General features: G+C 42.2%; 1 protein-coding gene across 1 annotated transcript; it reads left to right on the top strand.

The window, feature by feature from the left end:
• Positions 1-17,087: 17,087 nt before the first annotated feature.
• Positions 17,088-18,059, top strand: LOC123059185 (uncharacterized). The gene is made up of 3 exons (XM_044481811.1): positions 17,088-17,190; positions 17,313-17,544; positions 17,875-18,059. Exons 1-3 carry the CDS (start codon positions 17,185-17,187, stop codon positions 17,952-17,954), a joined length of 318 nt encoding a protein of 105 aa, XP_044337746.1. The 5' UTR covers positions 17,088-17,184; the 3' UTR covers positions 17,955-18,059.
• Positions 18,060-23,282: the final 5,223 nt, after the last annotated feature.

The following is a 23,282-nucleotide window of genomic DNA, read 5'->3' as shown; positions in this document are numbered from 1 at the left end:
GGTCTTGACTGCTAAGCTAGCAAATTCTTCGGATGTTTGGTACAATTGAGTTTTTAAGGGTTGGCCTCTTTGATTTGTAGGACTTCTGTTCTTAGCCCATTGAGCTTGTTTGATTTGTTTGATAAGATTTGTTTTTGTAGGACATCGAGAACTTCACTTTTCAGAATTGAAGCTTCACTCAGGTGAAGTGGTTCCTTTGGGCATTGATATATGCGGCGTAATATATGTACATGAAGGAAAATTGAATTAATATTTCAATCGGAGTAGAAGCCATGATCTGTGGACCCTATATATTGTAGTCTGCTTCACTTTCACTTTCTATTGGGAGAATTTGCAAAACCGGACCATGTCTCGACATTGACTGGAAGAAAGGTTTGTCCATGAAATTTACTACCTTTTTTTTGTCTTCCCATGTTAATGCTCATCACATATTTATATATGTCCGCCATGGTTAATGTTTTCTAATATTATTGCACAGAAACAGTCTGTTCCTTGCACCTGTTTTGCAAGCTAGATTGTATGAAAAAATATATATAGAGATGGGAAAAGGCAACTGTGTCACATTAATGTGGGGATGGTAATATTAGATAGAGATTCTTGCATATGCACGTTAAACTTTAGGTGTAATACTGTGAAATATTTACTTGTAGCTAGCATCTCTTGGATCAATGATATAGCATTTGTTCCTCAACTTTAATGTCAATGCAAATGTAATTATGATCATGCATCAACAGGAGCAATCCTTAATTTATTTGAACACTCAGGTGTCTCTCTCTTGCATGGTGGCATTGTTCTGTTATTTGCATTGCTCAAGCTTGGTCATGCAAGATGGTATACCCGAGAGAAAAGATACAATGAGTCAACTATACAAATGATTCTATGAATATTCAGTACATGCTTCTCTGAATTTTGGTAAAGGTTGGTGGTATTGCTTATCTGAATTAACTTATATCTAACGGTCATGGAAACATCAATACAGACATTTATGAACACTGTCAAGGTAATCATTGAGAATTGTACCAACTGACGCACATTGTGATTCCAGCTTATGGAAAGAAGGGAACTACTCCCTCTATCCCATAATATAAGAGCGTTTTTGACACTAATGTATTGTTAAAAGCGCTCTTATATTATGAGACATAGGGAGTATATGCTACTTGCATAAACAGTTGTTTGACTTGCAGGTTATTTTCGAGGAGAATACCACTGACAAAGTTGGAGCCTCTATCAAAATATTAACATGTGGCAGGTCGCTACTATATATATCCATATGAAAGAGGATTCTGTTACATTATGTAAGTAGCAGATTTTGTTCTTGCTCTATATTCTTTCTTTGTGAACCTTGCTAAGTAACCATTCCTGTGTAGAGCCGGCGAACGAGGCCACACGTGTGCTCCTTGCTGCCAGCTCCGCCCTCCTCCACCCTATCTCCTCGGAACGGGTAGCTCCATCCATCGGTACCAAGAAGGTAGCGACCTGACATCTCTCTCCCTCTCCATCCCTTCTTTATCTGCTAGAATGCTCGATTCTAACCTGACATTATAATGCATTTTAGCACAGAAGTTCGCCTCTACCACGATGGCCACATCACTGCAACCGAAACTCCACCATTGTCCAGCCACCGACCCAGTGCAGCTCGATTCAATCTGGACCATAACCTCCCTGGGTGTTAGCAACAATGTATCTTCAGAAATAAGCTTTGTTCATGTATATTATCTCTTTCAATTTGAAAGAGAAGACAAGAATAGTTTCATTATGGTTGTTCTGAAGGAATGACAAGGCCATTGATGTTGCCAAGGTTAGTACAGGTACATGCTTTATCCTATTGATACTTTTCAACACATACAACTTAGTCTTTGTGCTGGAAAAAGTTGAGCATGAGTATACAGTTTCAAAATGTGATGGTCCTCTGTCTAAAAAAATTCTGATAGGACAAATACTGTGTCATTTCAATATCAGATTTTGGAGTTAATAGGAAGCATATTTGGGAGAGAATTAAATCATAATGCATCCTATAGCTACCTAGATGATTATCTCCATTAGTTTGGCTCTGTTGTCTGCCTCTGTTAAATCATAATGCATGATACAAGCCGACTGTAGTTTGTCTTTGTTGATCACACATTCGACAATGTTGTAATGAAAATTTGCATAAGTATAGTTATCTCTCATGGATTGATACGTAAGCATAAGATTTTATTCATTAAATTCTTTCATTGTCTTTTTTAATTGTTCTCTCATGTCTCTATCTGATTAGGGTCGCTAGATTCGGTATAATCTTTCTCTCTGCTTTTACTTCGCGATTCTGCAGATGTATATTAGAATGAACTGAGCAATATCAGATCTTCACAAGCAAGACAGCTGGATTGTGGATTGCCTAGGGCAGTGGTAATTCACAGAATGTATGATGTTCAATGGGAAGCATATGAGACTACCAATGTTCAGTAGAGATTTCCATTGATCTTTAATATTATTTACACCTTCTTCATTTGTCCATGTGATTTGATTTTTTTCCACCCAAACAAACATTATTTTAGTGAAAAATTTGCAGATGAAAAATCTATATAAAACCATACAACTGTTTTCATTATTATGTGATAGAGTTCAGACGTGCGTTGCACGTACAAGCTTACTAGTAGATATATGGGAACGTTCTGGTGTTTGATTAGTATACTGGCAACAATATTGAACTATAGATCAATTCAGTCTGGATTAATGGGTGCCCGCGGATGCTGGATGGTGCGTCGCTCGCGGTTCGCCGAACAGTGCATCGGCGTCGCTCACGCCCTGGATGGCCGGAGGTTTCCGCGCCTCACGGCTAGCGGGACGACGGGAGGAGGTTGCGGCTGACGGCGGCTGTCCATGTTCCCGCGATAAACTGAGATGTGCACGATCGATAAGGTTTTTTTTCTTGACAACACACGATCGAGAAGTTCCTTTCTTCCGATACACGAGCTAGAAGTTGGAAAGTTAGAGAAATTTAAGAAGAAAAGTACGTTATTTTGGGATATTTCCCGATCCACTAAAACCAAGGGACCAAGGAGGTAATTTTTGTTATGGACCAGCTAATTGTTTTCCAAAACAAATGCTAAATAGACGGGCCTAACGTGGTGGGGGTCATGGACTCACGAAAATTCTGTGTAGTCAAGCGACTGCACAGGTCTAACGTGGCTTTGCCACTGCTTGGCGTGCTCCAAGTATGTGAAACTGAGCCTTGCCGTCGTCCCCTAAGGGGTAACCGTCAGCTAGTTGCTCTCCTATATCGTGTGTTACGCGCGAAACAACGAGCAAAGGTGCACCAGTTCGTTTGCTTATCTACTGTTGTGCTTCTTTGGTGGCTCATTTACATCTGTTTCATTGATCTACTATTTGTTCGTTGTCCACTAAAAAACAAAGAGACTATTCTTTCATGAATGGACTGTTTTCCGGATTTTTAACGTAACGAAGCAACCGTCTATTGATGCGCCTAGCTCGGCCCTTGCTCTATTTTGAGCTGCTTTTACTTTTAATTTTTTTCATACAAATTATTATTTGTATTTTAAGTTTTAAGCCCATTTTTAAAATATAAAATTTATACTGTAGAACATGAAATCTTATATGTACATGTAAATGTTGATCATATATTTTAAAAATATACATAAAATACATAAAAGTGCGCAATGTGTAGTTAAAAAATGTTCATAGTTTATCTTAAAAATATTTATCACGTATTATTTTAAATAACATATTTGAAACTATACATGGCGCATTTGAAAGATGTTTATGACCATTTTTGTGTTATATTTGTAATAATGTCAATATATTTGAAAAATGATCATGGAATTAATTAGGTCTTTATTTTTTAAAATGTTCATATAATTAGAAAAACAAGTCATCAACCCATGCGTCTGCACAAGCTAGTGATTTTAAAAAATTAATAAAACAATTAAAGAACTTTCTATGGTAATGTGATAGCAATTAGAAATATATGCGAACTTGGCGTACATTTTTTATTATCTTGCAGCTAATTTTTTTTTGAATTCATAAAAGAAATCCACCATGGGACAATAAAACTGGAAACTCACAGATAATATATTTTGAGGAACATTTACAAGGAATCACATGCTCAGTTAACAGGGAAGAAAGAATGAGACCTATTCAAGGTCATGATATTTGAATATAATTAGTTTTATTCTACATATATTTCTCTTCAAAATTGGACATGGAATTATGCATGGTTATTGTATATAAAGTGCATCATAAAATGAGAATATGTTTCTCTTTAAAATGAAGGACACAAATCACTAAAATTATTGGCTCTCAATCTAAATCACAACTTCACTATTTTAGTTATAAGATAAATATTCTGTCATTATGTACATATGTAAATACTCATGAAAATTAAAATTAGAAGAAATAACAAATTCTAGATATCTATGTTTCTGCAGAAGTGGCATGGGCTTTTGTTATCCTCTTCGGCGGCTCTCAATTTGATTATCCTCTTCATCGCGTGGGCTTTGTTAGCTAATCCGTAATGACATGCTTAGGGAGTGTCCTTTTTGATACATAACTTTTCCTATTATGTAAAAAAGAAGAATTGCAGCAAAGACAGGACACACCTTCAGTATGAATCTGAAGCATACAAAATGATTCTTTCCTTTAATATATATTCCATTATATTACAATGGAAATACATGTATGCGAGGTCATATCTTCTGTTTGAACAAAACAATGGAGACTGAACGTATCCGGTCATCGTGCGTGTCTACTAAAGTCTGCACTGGATCAGATGTTAATTACATAGGAGCTCTTACTAAGCAAGTCTGTGCTCCATACAACAGATGTATGAATTGTACAACAACCAACTCAAATATGTTTTAATGATTCAGTATATCAAATCTCACAAAGAGAAAGCTATTAAAAAAATCAAGCAGAAAAGAAATATGATAAAGCCTACAAAGGTTAACTTGCCTCATGAATGCATAATTTGTATATAGACTCCAAGTTTGTAACAACACTATCAAAGAAATTCCATTAGAACAGAGTAAAGTTTTTGCTTCTAAGCTGCATATATCATATTGGATCAAGTGATGATCATAAAATTAAAAGGTAGATCCATGTAGACAAATGCATAGTTTTTGCTTGTAAGGAACATAATTAACAGTGTGATGCTCTAAAACGACTAATCCACTTTCAATAAAATATAAAGAAGAGGTGCTTGAGTTTGCTGTGCAGAAGTACACCCATGTCTTTCGTGAATTGGACTGTATAGCACCTAGAAATCCTAGCCATCCAAGTAATATAAAGGTATGAAACTAAAGAAAGCACATCATCAAAATCCCCAAGAATAAACTCTAGGCTATAATTTCTCATTATATCACAAATCTCAAATTGCAATAGCACGACAAACAAAAATCCTAAAAAACGAAAACCTACTCACGTCTTACTCCTTGCAAACCAGCAATCAGTCAGCCATATTGCCTAGACTGGCAACTTCGCAAACAATGGCGGTTACCCAAGCTGATACAAACTGCCTTGGATTGCAGTTTGGTCAAGCATGGAAGTTGAGATTTGAACTACCTCCTCCTCAGCCAAGATGGTTTGTGGCGTGGTTGGGCAATGTAGATTCATAGATTCTAGAGGATGGGATTGGGGATAGGCTACGTGGATTGTTTTAGATGGTTGCCACGTGAAGACTGAAAAAATGAAGGGAGGAGGAGCACCAGAGGAGGAGGAACGAACATATGTGGATGATGCGCCGGTGCTAGTGTGAGGCAGGATGGGTGGAGGAAGGAGCATGTGAGATTTTTTTTTCTATAACGAGGAAGACATTCTCTTTTTGCGGGGGCATCGAGGGAGATATTATGCGCAATAGTTTGCTAGAGTGGACGTGGGACATCACGTGAGACTCCTGAAATCTCCTCCAACGGCTCTACATATTTAACATCAAGATCAGACGGACAATTTTCTTAGTTTTCAAGGATTAATGTGGAGCCTCTTATGGTGCGTCCGATTAGTATATATAAGATATAAGATGCTCGAACTTTTAACAAAAAATGTTCAGGCAATTTCTAAAGAGTTCACCAATTTTTTTTAACATTGTTTGTACAATTAAGTAAAGTATTATATCTTATAGAAATGATCATACATTTTTAAAAAGTTATTACACTTTCAAAATATTAATATTATATTTAAATATAGTTCCCATGTTTTTTAAAATGTTAGTGCAATAAAACATGTTTCTCATATTTCCAAAAAATGATCTAATAATTTTATATAGTCTCAAATATTTTGGGAAAATGTTCCTGTAATTGAACAATGATTCCGTTATTTAAAAAAATGTTTGCTAATTTCAAAAAGTTGTCATGACTTTTTAAATTGTGCTTGCATAACTTTTAAGATCATTCATGGATTAAAAATGTATTCGTACTTTAGAATGATTTGTTTTCAAAATTAAGTTCTTTCATTTTATAAAAAAAGTTACATATTTATTTTGGACAAGAATAAACAAAAAAATAAAAACCAATAAATGAAAATAGAAGCAAAATTAAATGAAACATAAAATTCAATAAAAGGGAAAGCCAAAATAGTAAAGTTAGAAAAAAAATCAAAAGTACACCAGATAAAAATGAAAAAAAACAAAACCCAGAGCACATGGGCTAGCCCAACAACAGTGCGTCATGCCCGTCGTATCATTATTCTGTGCCTTACACCACTCAGAAAGAAATTATTCCATGCCTTCCGCATGGAAGATCCACTGTGCCTCCCCACGGTTAACACACATATTGCGAAGAAATGCCAATGTTTAACAAGAACTGGATTTAATCAGTCATTGTATAGTTAAATATCATACTCCCTCCGATCCAAATTAATTGCCGCAGCTCTAGTTAGCATCTTTCATGTAACAAGCTAACGAGTCACGACGCAGTGATAGGTGCGTGCTTTCCACATCTATGGAATCCCGAGTTGCACTTTTTTTGTTACTTTATGGAACATGTATGTCACAACAATGCGGAAAACTTAGAGGCCGACTAGGCACGAACCCGTGAGTTGCACAGATATGATGGGTGCAGAGAATATTCCACTGAGCTAGTAGCACATTTTTATCTCAAAAAAAGTTATCAACACATTTTTGATAAATATGGGTTTAATACCTATCTATATCGAGGTGAAAAAAATTAAATTCAAAATTTGTTTAGAAAAATTCAAGCGCAGTGAGCACATTTTTATCTCAAAGATCACCTAGGTCGTGGCCAACCACAACAAGAGGCTCCCCAGATGGCACTCTTGCCCAGACTGGGCCATTAAGCGCAATGACTACTTATAAGCTTGGCCCGGAAGAAAGGAATGCTTTGGCCTGAACTTGAAATTCACTTGTAATTTGAATTTGCTATATGTGGGTGGTTGGGTGGATCAATGTAACAAATATCCAATTCGAGTGAGAAACTCACACATGTTTTCGTACTTTCAAGGGATCGAGGTCTCAAGGCTCATCCGATGTGTCGATGAGATCTCGGGCCTTGTCGTAATGGTCGTTTCGCTGTTCATAGAGGAACCCCACCTTGTAGTATATCATACGCTGGGAAACAACAATCTCTAGGATCAAGCGAGTAGATGTTCCTGGGAGTTATGCGATTACGAGCTGGGTGTGGTGGTCATGGATAGTGTTGTAAGTACGTGGGCTATGCTGCCTGCGCTTGTGAAGCTAAAGCTCCGTTCCATCAAAGCAAAATAGCTCACTAAGCTGTGACAAGTCTTGCTGAGCATTGCTAGCTAGTGCACGACCATATAGCTAGCTAGCCTTCAAAGACAGAAAGGCGGAGTAGATGGACTTCCACGTCTATTAAGGTTTGTTTCCTGCCGAAAATGAAAATTACAACTAGACACGTTTCTTTCATAGAAATGACTATTGCATGCTCCTTTGCTTAAAGTAATCCTTTACTAATATGAGAGAATGTTTAAAGCTAGTTGTACTAAGGGCACACCTAATACATTGGCTCTTAACTCGTCATTCTAGGTGGTGAAAGAGTTTTAGAGACAACCACCCAATGCATTGTCTCTTTATGTTTTTATCTAAATGATGTTACATTCATTCGGTATAGGGTTCATGTTAGTTACGGAGAGATAGGAAGGAGAGAAACATAGGGCGAGAAGGCACACCGGATTAGAGCATCGGTTACACTACATACAGAAACATGGTTAAACTTTATCTCCACTAACATACAACTCCTCACTCACCCTTAATTGATGTGCCACATTAACATTTTACCTACAAACCCATGCTAAGAGACAAACATCGGAAGACCCTATGCTAGCTCCAATGCTAAATGTATTTGAGTAGCACGAGAAAGAAGCGACAGAGGATGACACATGTGTCTTTTCCCGTTTTGAATTTTGATCTGCGACGCCTGCCTGCTCGCTTAATTGTGCCACCCTGCATATGCCGACTACCCTTTCTACACATATTGCAATTGTATTTTCAGGGCAACTATTGATGAAAATGCTAAATGGAGGCGAAGCTCCGTGGAGCTCTTTATTTTGAAAATTTAACAAAAATCACATTTTGAAGTTTCCAAAAAATCTTAAAACAATACATGTTCATACGGATGTGTAATACATGTGTGTAAATTTGAAGATGATATACATTACTGTAAGAGCTACATAAAATAAAAAATTGTGATTTTGAAATGGTGAACATTACACATATTTTTCACTATAAAAAATGCACGAATTTGTCTTTCTTGTGTATCTCTCAACATAATGGCATTTCATTGTCAGAACTTACACACATGTAAAACACATCCATATGAACGCATATATTTTTGTCCAGAATTTTTTGAAACTTAATAATATATTTTTTGTTTTTCTTTTAAAAAAAGCTCCATGGAGCTCGTCCTCCAAAATGCTGCACTCAACTATTGATCCATAGTTTTCCACCGAGCTCGATAGGATTTTCTCAAGCCCTACTCACCAACAATTTTATGGGTGACTTTCACCTAATACGCAGTAGCTATTTTTTTTTTGTAAAATGTTTCATAAATACTCCCTCCGTTCCATAATATAAGAACGTTTTTTACACTAGTGTAGTGCCAAAAACGTTCTTATATTATGAGACAGAGGGAGTACTTTTTATGGGCGACTTTCACCTAATACACAGTAGCTATATATTTTTGTAAAATGTTTCATGAATACTTTTTAAGTGTTAATTTGTTTTTCATTATTTAGGCTACATAAAATCATTTCCTTCATGCCACTAAAGTTTTTGATCCAATATACAAATAATAACTCAAATATATTGCTTATTTTGTGAACACCGAAATATGTTTCGTATTGTGCACCACTTGTTTAATTGACATGGATTTTTTCTTCATACTAGAAGTTTTTTTCTTCGAGTATACATAAAAATCCATATTGTGCAAGAAATTATTCCACCAAAGTGGCTTTTTTTGCAAACTAGTAGATTGTTTGATCTAGCATTTTTTCATTGACATGACTTGTTGCTCCATACAAGCAGTTCCTTGGTATTTCATCATGGAAGAAATAGCTACCCTTATTATGCATTACTTTGTTCCATCAACATTATGTAATGTAATGTAAATGGTATCATTATGTAATAATGTGATGGGTGTCATATAGTTTTTCATCATGTGCTCCTTTGCTTAAAGTAATCCGGTAGTCATGGCTTCTTTTCCTAACGGACTCCAATTTTTTTTGCAATGATAACGTAATCATACCCTAATAATGAAGAATCAATATAGAGTAATTGCATGAAGCCGACTCTAGTGCTGATAGCATTTTCTAAGTGGCATGAGAAAGAAGCGACACATGGTGACACATGTATCTTTTTACAAGTTTGACTTTTGATGCCCTGCCCTCGCGGGATGTTATTGCGCTTCAAGGATGACTTTTGTTCTTCTCGTTTCAATAACCAACCTTACATATGAGTTCCACATGTCAAATTAGTTGTACCCTACCTCTCGGGCTCCTCCTTCTAGAACCCCCCCCCCCCCCAAAAGCATTCGCCTGTGAATGGTGTCCGCAAAGCGGCAAACTATAGTTTACTATTTTTTTTACCCTTTTATTTGTGATTTCACGAAATACTTTTCACTATCAGTGTAAATCATTTTGTAAGTATACAAGAACTAATCTAAGAAGCTATATGAACAAAACTATAAATAGATGATATTTTTCTCTTGATCTATTAAATTTCTAATTTTTCATTTATTAAAGCAAACTCTATTTTCATTTATTATTTAGATATATAAAATATTTTTTGGGAAGTGAAAAAATATATACGCTAATGGGCCGCGCAAATGGCCAGCCCAGATTTAATCTACCCATCGAAAAAAACTAACTTGTGCTTAAGGCGAGGCTAAAGGCCTGAAACGGAGAGCAGAATTGTATCACGTTCGTTTCCTAAAAGGAATCATTTAACTTTGATGTCAAAAAAAGAATCGTTTAACTGCCTACCCTTTCCGTGTGATACGGAAGATTTGCATCGCGTTCGTTTCCTAAAAAGAAAAAAAACAATTGCATCGCGTTTGTATCTTTCCTAAAAACGTTTTGCATCGCGTTCGTTTCCTAAAAGGACTTCGATTTACTTTCAAAAAAAGGACTTCGATTTTGCCGCGTGAAACCGAGAAAAAAATATTTTCCATCGCGTTCGTTTCCTAACAAGAATTCGAATGTCCCGCCCGAAGCCTCTCCGACTGGTAGCCACGGTACGCGCACGCGCCCCCCGGCCGTCGACTACAAATAGCGCCACCAGCCGCAACCATCTGCAGCTTTGCCACAACAGATCCCATGTTGCCACCCGGTGTAGTGAAATAGTGACGGCGATGTCGAATCACGCCGTCGCCGCTGCCGCCGCTGCTGGCCTATTGGTCATGCGCAGTGTCGAGGCGACCTCCAGCTGGTTCTCCGTTGATCCCGCGCCGCCCCACGCTGGGTACCAGTTCGCGGTGTTCGTGAAGTGCTACGTGAAGCGGTCCCTGGAGTTCCGCGGACGCGGCCAGCCCCCGATCGTGAGGCAACAGCAGTACATCGGTCCAAGCAACGGCTCCGCCATGAAGTTCCTCGTCAGAGACCTCTCCGCGCTCCAGAGCGACGGTGCCTGCCGCTGGGCGCTCCGCAGGATGCTGGCGAGAATGCCCCAGCTCCGGGTGCTCCGCCTCGCCGACGACGAGTGGGACCGCGTCGTACCCTCGAACGTGGTGCCGCAGATCGTCCGCGTGGCGTGCAGCGACCGCGCCACCAGTGGCTTCACCTTCCGCTTCGTCATGGAGGTGGACCGGCAGTTCATACATGATGAGCAGGCTCTCCTGATGGCGTGCAAGGAGAGGGACCTGGGCGGCAGCGACAAGCCCGACAACTGCCCGATCTGCTTGGAGGGACTGGATGGAGAGCCCGCCGTGCAGCCGCCGAGGTGCCCGCACGCGTTCCACCGCCGGTGCATTTTCAGGTGGTTCTGCCAGGCGACGACGTGCCCGATTTGCCGCAGCGACGTGAGGATCTGTGCCCTGCCGGAGTTTCTTGCTCTCTAGTAGTGTACTCATGAGACGTACGGTTCAAGGCCGAACAGAGCAGCAGCATCCAGTCTCCTTTTTTCTTTCTTCCAAATACCAAAGATTCGTCGTCAACATTTCTGTCAGTTATTCCCTTCTTTGTTAGGGATTCAGTCGGTTATCTGTTATGTTCGTTGAAAGATTGTAAGGTCGTTGTCATATTTCATCCAGTTATCCCTTCTTTGTTAGAGATTTCTCCCTATAAATTATAAAATGAATCATAATGCAGACTTGTAATAAAAATTATCAAGCACCCCCTCCGTAAAGAAATATAAGTTCGTTTAGAAGTAGTTATCTAAACGATCTTACATTTATTTATGGAGGGAGTAGTACTTGCCGGCGCTTGCGATGCGCCGTCCCGTAGTCCGGCCGGCTGCGGCTGCCTCCCAAGCTCCGCCTTTCGCGGCTGCTCCTGCTCCGGCTTCCAGGCAACCAATGTGTTTGCGTCTGTGTGCTGTGTGTGAGCGTGTTATGGAACTAAAATGATCTACACAATCTGAACAGTAGGGGAGGTGCATCATGTACATTATGCTGCATCAAAATCCTGCTTTTGAACTGAACCTGTTCGTTGTTATGCTTCTGAAGGTTCAACGATTTTCTCTGGATTTCTCTTTGGTGTCTGAGGACGAAAGGAATACATTCTTTTAGATGTTCCTGTATTTTTTTTTTGAGGAGAGAACTAGACTGGGAAAATGAGGTAACTGAAGCAACAAGTTTGATTTTTTATAACTACTCTCATGATAGAGTCATTATGCATGGTATATGTGCTTTTGAGTTATATATCTGCAACATCTAAAAAGTTACATTCTTTCTACTTTTGCAGGTTGTTGAAGGCGAACCCCACTCTCTTTCTACTGTAAAAATGGAGTCATCTGAATCTCTATATGCTGGAGCAGTGCAGCTGCTATGGTGATGAACCTGCATCTATTCTTCTCACACATCACAGGCATATGAGATAATTCTCAGTTGGATTAGAAATGTGAAATGGGTTGAGTGCCTTGTGGACATCCTGACATGGCTGAATCATTTCTCACATTATGCTTTCCTGTGGAGGTGCCATGTGGACATTCTGACTTATCTTAATCTCTACTCCTAACTAGTAGAATGCCCGTGCGTTGCCACGGGCCATGAACATATTTTTCCAGTTGCATATATACATATTTCTTTTGAGAATGCATGTATAAATATTTCAGTGGTTCAAATCATGTTCTGTCCTTGTGATTCTTATACACATCAACTTATATTGTTGAACTTCTTTACAACACCATCTTCAGTCGCGACAAGCAGGGCACCGGATGGGCGACGAGCCGTCTGGGCTTCTATATAAAGGTGCCTTGCTCCTCCTAAGGTTTGCACATTCACTTGGCGTTTGATCACAGATTATCTACCTACGTGGGCTAATAGAAAATGGCGCGGTTTGGAAGTCTTTGACGACTGCCCCCTCTGCACGATGGAGCCGGAGGACACATTTCATGCATTTTGCAGATGTCCTAAAGCGGTGGCACTTTGGCAAGCGATGGCAGAACAGTGGCAGATCCCCCTGTCGGCGTCGTTTCAGCGGACGGGCTCTGGCTTGCCCAAACACTTTGTGACCTGCAGGACACGGGGAGATTGGAGCTCGTGATGACACTATGGCGTTGCTGGCACGTTCGCAACGAGATAACATCAGTTGAAGCATCCAAGAGGTATCTTCTAAGCTACGGTGGACTCACTAATTGGTGTGCAGAACAACCCATGTGCTGATCCAGTTAAAAAAAAGAAAATTGTGGATATAGCGACTCCCAACAAGCCATTACCGCATGATCAACCCATCAATGGTGCCCCACCCAGATGGTCTCCTCCGGCTCAAGGATGGGCAAAATTGAACATTGACGGATCATTCTGCACCACATCGGAACTGCGGGGGGCGGGCATGATTCTACGCGGCTTCACCGGCGACATCATTTTCTCATCCTGCAGAGAGTTGCGCACATGTATAGAACCATTGGAGGCTAAGCTCTCAGCTTGCATGGAGGGCATCAACCTCGCCCTGCAATGGATGGAGTTGCCGATAGAAGCAGAGACGAACTGTCTTGTCGCTCTTAAGATGATTAATGGCCCGGATAGGGACCGGTCTCGCTATACCATGTTGGTCGATCAAAGTCAAAGACTTTTGAGGAAGGGAGGATGTTCAAGCTATCTCATGTTCGTAGCACTACTAGGAAAAGGGCTATAGATGGAAATGGCACTAATGGCGCACCAGACATGTGGTGCGCCATTAGTATATACTAATGGCGCACCACCTTCTGATGCGCCATTAGTGTTGAAACTACTAATGGCGCACCCTGCCTACGGTGCGCCATTAGTACCAAATTTTTTTTTTGAACTAGTGCGCCTGTCCAAACATACTAATGGCGCATCGTGTGTGTGGTGCGCCATTACTAGTTAAACTAGTAATGGCGCACCATGCCACGGTGCGCCATTAGTAACCTTGGCCACCACTTCCACCGAATGCACCCCCCCCCCCTGGATCGCCTTTTCAGTTTAAAAAAAATAAAACAAAATGATAAAAATGTCAAAAAAATAAAAGAAAATAAGTTTCCCATGTGATATGTGGCCTAGTTGTTGGGAAAATTTGCAAATATGAATTTTGACTTCATTTGCAAAATCTCGCGAGAATTTGTAAAAATGGGCATAACTTTTGCATACTAACTCGGATGAAAAAGTTTTTTATATGAAAAATCATCTACTCGAAAAGTTACATCCAAATTTAACCGGGGGGAACCCCGTTAAACATTTTCAAAATCCTCAAAAACCTAACAGAAAAAAAGATACGGGGCTTTTAAGATCTAGAGAGGCAAAAAAAATCAAAAAAATTCAAACTTACTAATGGCGCACCTGCCCATGGTGCGCCATTAGTATCTTCCCTCCTTCAAAATTCAGAATAAGTCAAAAAAAAAAATTACTAATGGCGCACCTGACCATGGTGCGCCATTAGTATCTTCCCGCCTTCAAAATTCAAAATAAATCAAAAAAATAAAAAAAATTACTAATGGCGCACCTGACCATGGTGCGCCATTAGTATCTTCCCGCCTTCAAAATTCAAAATAAATCAAAAAAATAAAAAAAATTACTAATGGCGCACCTGACCATGGTGCGCCATTAGTATCTTCCCGCCTTCAAAATTCAAAATAAATCAAAAAAATAAAAAACATTACTAATGGTGCACCTGCCCGCGGTGCGCCATTAGTATGCCGTATATATGGCTGGTCCTCTCCTCCTCTCTTCATTTCATCTTCCCTTCTCTCCTCCTCTGCGGCGACCTCCTCCTACCTCCTCCCTCCCTCCTCCCTCCTTCCCTCCCCTCCCCTTCCCTCCCCTCCCCTCCCCTCCCCTCATGGTTTCTTCTCCCTCCTCTCCGGCGACCTCCTCCTCCCTCCTCCCCTCCCCTCCCCTCCCCTCCCCTCATGGTTTCTTCTCCCTCCTCTCCGGTGAGCTCCTCCTCCCTCCTCTCCGGTGAGGCAAAAAATCCCCTCCTCTCCGGTGAGCTCCTCCTCCCTCCTCTCCGATGAGCTCCTCCTCCCTCCTCTCCGGTGAGCTCCTCCTCCCTCCTCTCCGGTGAGCTCCTCCTCCCTCCTCTCCGGTGAGCTCCTCCTCCTCCTCTCCGGCGAACTCCTCTCCGGCAAAAGACCATGGCAACAAGATCCAAAAACAACAGGAACAAAATTTGAGAATATTGTCGTGCCAAAAAACAAGCAAAAAAATAGGCAAAAAATCACGATCCAGATCTAGATTCTAAATGACGCATCACTAATGGCGCATCACAGGAAAGTGCGCCATTAGTATGCCGCGGTTACTAATGGCGCATCCAGTTGTGGTGCGCCATTAGTATCCAAAGCACCTGGCCCCTGGGAGACATACTAATGGCGCACCGTGGCCTATACTAATGACGCACCGGTGGTGCGCCATTAGTATACCAGATACTAATGGCGCACCACTGGTGCGCCATTAGTAAAAATTACTAATGGCGTGCTGTTAGTGGCGCACCACAGATGCGCCATTAATGGCCATAATAGGTGCGCCATTAGTAGAGGTTTTTCTAGTAGTGTAGGGAACATAATGGTGCAAGCCATTATCTGGCCTCCTTTGGACGAGCATAAGGTCGCACTATGGTGTGGTTGGGTTCGGGACCAGGAGACATCCCTAATATTTGTAAGCATGACTTATGTCCTGATTGATGAAATAAAATTTCCTTTCACCCAAAAAAAAAACCATATCCGCATCCAGACGCTACAATCACGGTGGTTAAGTTGCAACTTAGTAAACAAAAAAAATAGTAATTATTGTATTTTAGAACATACAATATTTTTTTTTGTTAATGATAGGAAATCCACTCGCTTGATTGGTGGCATGGGGAAACCCCTTTATGTTCTTCCTTCCCTCTTCTTTTTTCTTTCTGTGGCAGTCCCAGATAACTATTTCTGAGAGTGCCAACTCTCGTCGGGATTTGGCCTTCCATCGCTCCCATTCTCCTGCAGAATTGGAACAGTGGCACAGGGCCGGGCGGACAAAACCCGGGGCCCTGTGCCAAACTAAAAAATAGGCCCTATCTCACTAAAAAATGACCTAATGAGCAATTATAATGTATATATTAATATATATCAAGAAGAATTTTTTCATAATGTATATAATATAATGTCTTACATAACAATTGGCAGTATCTTTTAGATAACGTAGCGAATTAGCGATGCCCTCGTCGCCAATTTTTTTTCTCTGAGTGCTGCCTCGTCCCTCTCATAGCGATCGGGAGGAGGAGTCCTAGCGCTCCGTCCGCTCGATGGCCTCGCTCTCGCTCGATGGGCCTAGTCGCTCGCCGCTCGGCTCAGTTGCGCTCAACTGTTACTACACCTATATAAAAAATATGGGCCCCCAGAATTTTGGGCCCTATGCGGGCCGCACCTTTGGCACCACTGTGGGGCCGGCCCTGCAGTGGCATCAAATTCGATGGTCTCACCCTAAAAAAAATAATCAAATTCGATGGTCTGGCCTTGTTCCTCCTCAGGTGTTTTTTTGGTGAACTCGCTTTACTTCAATCTCATTATGGGTTCTATTACTCCGAAGTTCAAGGGTGTTTGGAGGGCTTGTGCTCTGATTAAAATCAAGATCTTCCTATGGCAAGCTATTCAGGGAAAGCTCCCTGCTGCTACGTGTTCGGATCAAATTAGGAAGCATAATGCTTAGGCTGCGGCTACATGTTCTCTTTGTTTTTAGCAAGAACATTCTGACCATATTTTATTTTCTTGTGATTTTGCGGTCCTATTGTGGAGCTGTACTCAGTTGGGGGTTAACTGGGAGAACGGCGTTTTGACGCCCGAGCACATCTGCTCTCGGAATCTGGTCCATTGGCTCGTGTCTTGCGATCCGTGATAAATGCATTGAAGGGCCAGTTCTGATCACTAGTAAATGGTGGTATTGACCATATACGGCGATGCACAGGAACATACGGTGGGCCCACGAAGTAGCCGCATTGACGGGTCCGTCTGGTAGTTTTTCTGGGCGGCGGCACGGGACGTTTCGTTGTTTCCGAGCCGAGGCACAGATTTTGACGGCGAGCGGTAACTGACGATCTACGGCGGCGACGCAGGTTCCACGACGGCTATGGCGGATGATGGTATGGAGTTTCTGCTAGATCCTGTGGACAGATATGACATTTCGGACCGTGTGGTTGCAGTTCGTTGTTATCAATTGCCATTTATCTAGGATTCAGTTCTTGTGCGTTGGAGGTGTTCGCAGGTTCCAGTCCGGGAGGTAACATCGGACAACATTGCGCGGCCGGATCCGGTCTTCACGCAGCTATCGAGGACGACGGTCATCTATCTTGAAGGAGATGGGAACGCATCCTCTGCCTGCGCAGAGTTGATTGGAGAACATCTGGGGATTTGGGTGTGCGGAAGAAGACCTCACCTACGCAGTCAACAGGAGTCTGGGATGAAGGGGAACCCTGAAGCACCAGGATGGACAACAGGTGGGCAATTTTGAGAACCTATGATCTCTGTATGTATGTCATTATGATTGGTAGGTTAGAAAATTTGCTGTAATTAGAGTGCAGCCCCAACATTAAAATGTTATATATAGAGCATTTTGCTGGCTGTGACTGTGAGTTGGAGTGGAAAAGTGGCAGTCTAGTGTGTGTACGGTGTGCTGTTTTGGTGGAATTAGGCCATGTTACTGTTTGGGGTACTGAATTGAAACTCTTGGTGATTTGGATCGTTGAGGAAGGCACCTTGTGTGTGCTAGGCACCTTGGCTGGCTCACGGTGGATGAATGTAAAACTGAATTATATGTTAATTGGCAGGCTCCACCACTGCGGTGAAGGGCGCTGCTGCAGTCGATGGGCATGGCGTTCGCCTTGTTCATTCGTCAATGCAGAGATGAACGGAACTGCGATGAAGGTGCAGCATTGGAGTTGGGGAATGACAGCTCGCCAGGGAAGCGTGGAGGATTAACAAGGAAGGTGAACCCAGAAGTTCCGGGATGAAAAAAAAGGTGTGTGATTTGTAAATCTCTATTATCTGAATGATACACTCATTTTTGGGGACAGTTCATACCGAACATGAAATTTTTGAACTGGGTATTAATCCTAGGATGCTGAAAAAGTGTAAAAAGTTGGACTATTGAAATGGTTAGTTAATACTAAATCGTTGTGCACTGGAGGTGGTCTCTGTGTTAGTGACTCCCTGGTGCTTAAGTACAAGTTTCTGGGGTTGGAGATGGTTGATCGACCGGGGTAGATGTATATTTGTTCAGTGCTTTTTGGGGGTCTCAAGAAAGCTAATTTGGTTGTGAATTAACAGGGCTGGAGTAAGCTTGGCACCCCTTTGTAGGACTCCATGCCTAGGATCAGTGTTCTTGAGAACTTCATTTGAGCTTTTGCTGAGAATCCAACTGAAAATGTCATAAAACATGTGGTATTGATTAACTGAGTGAGGCCTACGGCTTATAAAACTTATTTTCATGGGAAATGGATTTGGAATATGGTATGGCAATAGTAGACTAACGTTGAGACGAGAAAATGTATGCAAGAGATTGTGTGTGGCTGTGCCGTGAGTTTACGACTCTATGATGAACTACCATTTAGCAGTGAGCCTGAGTACAGAATGCGAATAGTAATGAACTTGTCTTTTGCAGGGTAAACCAGGAGCGGAAACATCAGGTTGCCGTCGCGAGTGTTCAGTGATGATCAGGTTCCAGAGGGCTGATGGCAATTATTGATTAATCACGCAGCACCTTGTGAACTATAATTACTCACTATTTGTGACTTGCGGGGAGAAGGTGCACTGGCCATCACGCAAGCACATAAATATGTAAACCAGGGAAGGAGCTGACAGAGAACAGTATAAATATCAGAAAAGTGTACATCATCACTGGTAACTTCTTTGGGCCGGTGGAGAATGTTCCATTAATGAACAGATCACTGTTTAATCTTTGTGGACGAATCAGTTAGAGTGGGCCAATGCCTACGTGTGTAAGACTATGGAAATGATTGTAGAATCGAAGGGAGTGATCCAAAGTTCCCACACTGTGTGCAAGTTGACAGCAAGAGCAGAATCACATACCATGTGCAAGCTAACTACGAGAGCAGAATTATGAAAGTGGTCTAAACAAATGACAGTATCGCGCGTGACATGGGCATACAAAGAGATGATCCTGTCGGTAACATTGTACACTGAAAAAAGGGCTGGCCTGGGGCTTCAAGACCAACAGGTAGCCTATACCAACCAAGAGTTCATTACCGGAGGCTGGTGGTGGTTGAGGCTGCAACTAAAAGACCTAACGATGACAGTGTTACAGTTTCTATTTGTGCAAATGGTCTAGCAGGACTGTCAGCCCAGCTAAAAAACGAGGAATTAAACTTTCGAAGTCCAAGCACTAGCAGGGACAAAGCTCCATATGAAGCATTAAGCAGGCAAACAAGGTTCTGCAGCATTTGATGTGGGCAAGGGCACAACAAAACTACATGTCCAGACTGAGGTGATGTTCCGAAGCACCCTCGTACAGCAGGTAAGTGCAAGAATTGTGAGGGTGGCCTAGAAATAAATTTCCATGTCGTACATGCATACAACAGTTCAATTGGAGCATTTTCTTTTGTGTGTGTGTGATTTTGTTGAGCTCCACACTTGCTCCTCGTTAGTATAAACCAGAAGAATCATTTTTGGTTTCGTTGATGAGTAGATGTGTCATGCTTGATTGTAACAACATGGTTTAAATGTACTTGTATGATTAGAACTGGAGTTTAATGTTTCCGCATCAGACGTGTTGGCAGGGTTTTTTTTTACATCATAAAACCCTCTTTATTTGATAGTAAAGACAGCTGACATCGTATCTCGCAAAAAAAAGACAGCTGACATCGTCGATCATAACAGGGATAGTCTCAGACGTGCTGGCAGGTTCACTTGCGGCGGGGAGGTTTTGAGCTGGCACTGTAGCACGCACGATTTAACAAGGTTTTTTTTGTTGAGAAAACACGATTTAACAGGGTATTTTTTCTGGCAGCAAAACACGATGTAACAGGGTTTTTTTAGGGATATGATTTAACAGGTGCGCTGCTAGCGAGAATAATTTAGACATCTCTCTTTTATTTTTTTGAGCGAATATCTTAGACCTGCTCTGCTGTGTTCGCTAGGAGCACCGGCCATTCAGGGCCCACGAAGCTGGCTGGACTGTCAAGAGTTTTTCTGGACCGGAGGAACATAACGGTATCTTTTTTTTTTTGAGCATCAGTACAGACACAAGCGCTCATATACACGCGCATACACTCACCCCTATGAACGCACACACGCACACCCTATCCCTATGAGCACCTCCGAGAGATTGAGCCGGCATATCATCTTGAGATTTACGAAGTCACCGTAGGCGCCTCGTCGTCGACGGGAACGTCTCCTCCTACTGAAAGCGCATCGCTGGAAATCCTGAAATAAATCCAGGAATAATGCGAACACCAGGATTTGAACCCTGGTGGGTTGGGGATATCACTGTCCACCTAACCAACTCAACCACAGGTTGATCTACCCCGAAATAAATGCACAGCTCGGTCTGAGATTTACACCCATACGTGCGAAAATACAGCCGAGAATACACATGACGACGGGGATCTCAAAGCGAACGGAGTGACTAGATAATGAGAGCATATGTGCTCGGGCTCGGAAACGAATTTTCCGTTAACTGGTCTCCATCTACCTTCGCTCAATTATTACCTCTCGTCAGTTCTTGGTCTGGTTGGTGCAGCGTCTTTTATGGTTTTGCTTTGATGCTGTCAACTGGGCTCTCTGGACGACCCTTCGAAACCAGCTGACGTTATTTTTAAATCTCTTACTCTTTTGCAGCTGTGTTAGCCTCTGGTTAAGAACTGTGATGTGGACGCCATGAATATGCTTATCTCACGCGTCAGGGCTACAACGATCTCTCCAACTCCATCGGTGCAACATACTGCTTAGCGACCGTCAGGGCGTCTTTAGCTAGCTTCTAATTTTGGTACCTGATTCTGGCCTGCATGCCAATACTGAACTCGAACTTGGTCTGTTGTGTTGTGTTGCCGTGGCGATTAATTTTATGGGCGTGACGATGTTGTGGACCTTTTGTGGCTTTATTTATAGAGTCACGCAATAGCCTTTTCTCTTACAAAAGTGTGTATCCTTGATTTGATGACACCCAAATTATTCTTTTAAACGATTTATCTCTTTGGCCGCATAACAAAAGAAATTAAGGTCTTTTTTGCAAAGGAATATTTTGTATGGATATAAATCCCAAGAATATATTTCCGCAAATATACTTTTGAACATTGTAACAAAATAGCGGCAAATAAGGGCGTTTTGGCTCCCAGGCTCATAATGAGCCGGGGAGTAAACAGTAAATTCACCAAAAAATGTTAAAAGATAAAAGAAAAATCCAAATAATTTTGTTGTGAAAGATTCTTGAGTTTCTGATGTCCGTGCAAAAATTCAGCACATTTAAACATTTGACAAGCTCTCAGCAAAAATAACAAATTTGGGGTCGACATCACGCACTCATGCATCTATCAACAATTTTTTTTGTAATATTTTTGAATTTTGCTAGTATTTTTTTTCAAATTTACTGGGTGTATATGAGCTCAGGAGCCGAATTGGATATTCGCAAATAACTCTGATATGCTACTTTTTTATGTACTCTGACATGCTCCTTGATTCTGTACGGCTACAATATCCAGTTTTTAAATAAGAAGGGGTGTCACCACCTCCATTGCCGACCACGAACTCCCACTCATAATATTGCTAAAAGTAGTAAAGATTACATGAACTTCCATTCCAGCAAGAGGAGAATTGGGAACAACGAAAGAACAATTAGAAATATACATACGAAAATAAGCTAGTGCTCACATTTGGTTCAGTGTGCTTATGTTGTTGGGTAACGTAGCAGAAATTCAAAAATTTCCTACGTGTCACCAAGATCTATCTATGGAGAAACCAGCAACGAGGGGAAGGAGAGTGCATCTACATACTCTTGTAGATCGCTAAGCGGAAGCGTTCAAGAGAATGGGGTTGAAGGAGTCGTACTCGTCGTGATACAAATCACCGGAGATCCTAGTGCCGAACCGACGGCACCTCCGCGTTCAACACACGTACAGCCCGGTGACGTTTCCCATGTCTTGATCCAGTAAGAAGAGAGGGAGAGGTTGAGGAAGACTCCATCCTGCAGCAGCACAACGGCGTGGTGGTGGTGGAGGAGCGTGGTACTCCAGCAGGGCTTCGCCAAGCACCGCAAGAGACGAGGAGGGAGAGGGGTAGGGCTGCGCCAAGGAGAGGAACTGGTGTGTGTTGGGCAGCCCAAACCTCAAGTATATATAGGGGGAGGGGAGGGGCTGCGCCCCCACCTAGGGTTCCCTCCCTAGGGGTGGTGGCAGCCCCCAGATCCCATCTGGGTGGCGGCCACAAGGGGGAGAGGGGGAGGCATACCTGGGGTGGGCCTTAGGGCCCATCTGCCCTAGGGTTTGCCCCCTTTCCCTCTTGGAGGCGCCTTGGGCCTTGGTGGGGGGGGGGGGCGCACCAGCCCACCTGGGGCTGGTCCCCTCCCACACTTGGCCCATGTAGCCCTCCGGGGCTGGTGGCCCCACTTGGTGGACCCCCGGACCCCTCCGGTGGTCCCGGTACACTACCGGTAAAACCCGAAACTTTTCCGGTGACCAAATCAGGACTTTTTATATATAAATCTTTACCTCCGGACCATTCCGGAACTCCTCGTGACGTCTGGGATCTCATCCGGGACTCCGAACAACATTCGGTAACCACATACAAACTTCCTTTATAACCCTAGTGTCATCGAACCTTAAGTGTGTAGACCCTACGGGTTCAGGAACCATGCAGACATGACCGAGACGTTCTCCGGTCAATAACCAACAGCGGGATCTGGATACCCATGTTGGTTCCCACATGTTCCACGATGATCTCATCGGATGAACCACGATGTCGAGGATTCGATCAATCCCGTATACAATTCCCTTTGTCTATCGGTATTGTACTTGCCCGAGATTCAATCGTCGGTATCCCGATACCTTGTTCAATCTCGTTACCGGCAAGTCTCTTTTACTCGTTCCGTAACACATCATCCCGTGATCAACTCCTTGATCACATTGTGCACATTATGATGATGTCCTACCGAGTGGGCCCAGAGATACCTCTCCGTTTACACGGAGTGACAAATCCCAGTCTCGATTCGTGCCAACCCAACAGA

Source organism: Triticum aestivum, chromosome 3A (assembly GCF_018294505.1).
Source record: "Triticum aestivum cultivar Chinese Spring chromosome 3A, IWGSC CS RefSeq v2.1, whole genome shotgun sequence".
Lineage (NCBI taxonomy): Eukaryota > Viridiplantae > Streptophyta > Magnoliopsida > Poales > Poaceae > Triticum > Triticum aestivum.
This window is presented reverse-complemented; position numbering and strand designations above follow the sequence as displayed.

Coding starts and splice junctions, on each gene's coding strand:
- LOC123059185 (XM_044481811.1), top strand. Junction 17,545..17,874: donor AGCACCAGGATGGACAACAG/GTGGGCAATTTT, acceptor GTTAATTGGCAG/GCTCCACCACTGCGGTGAAG.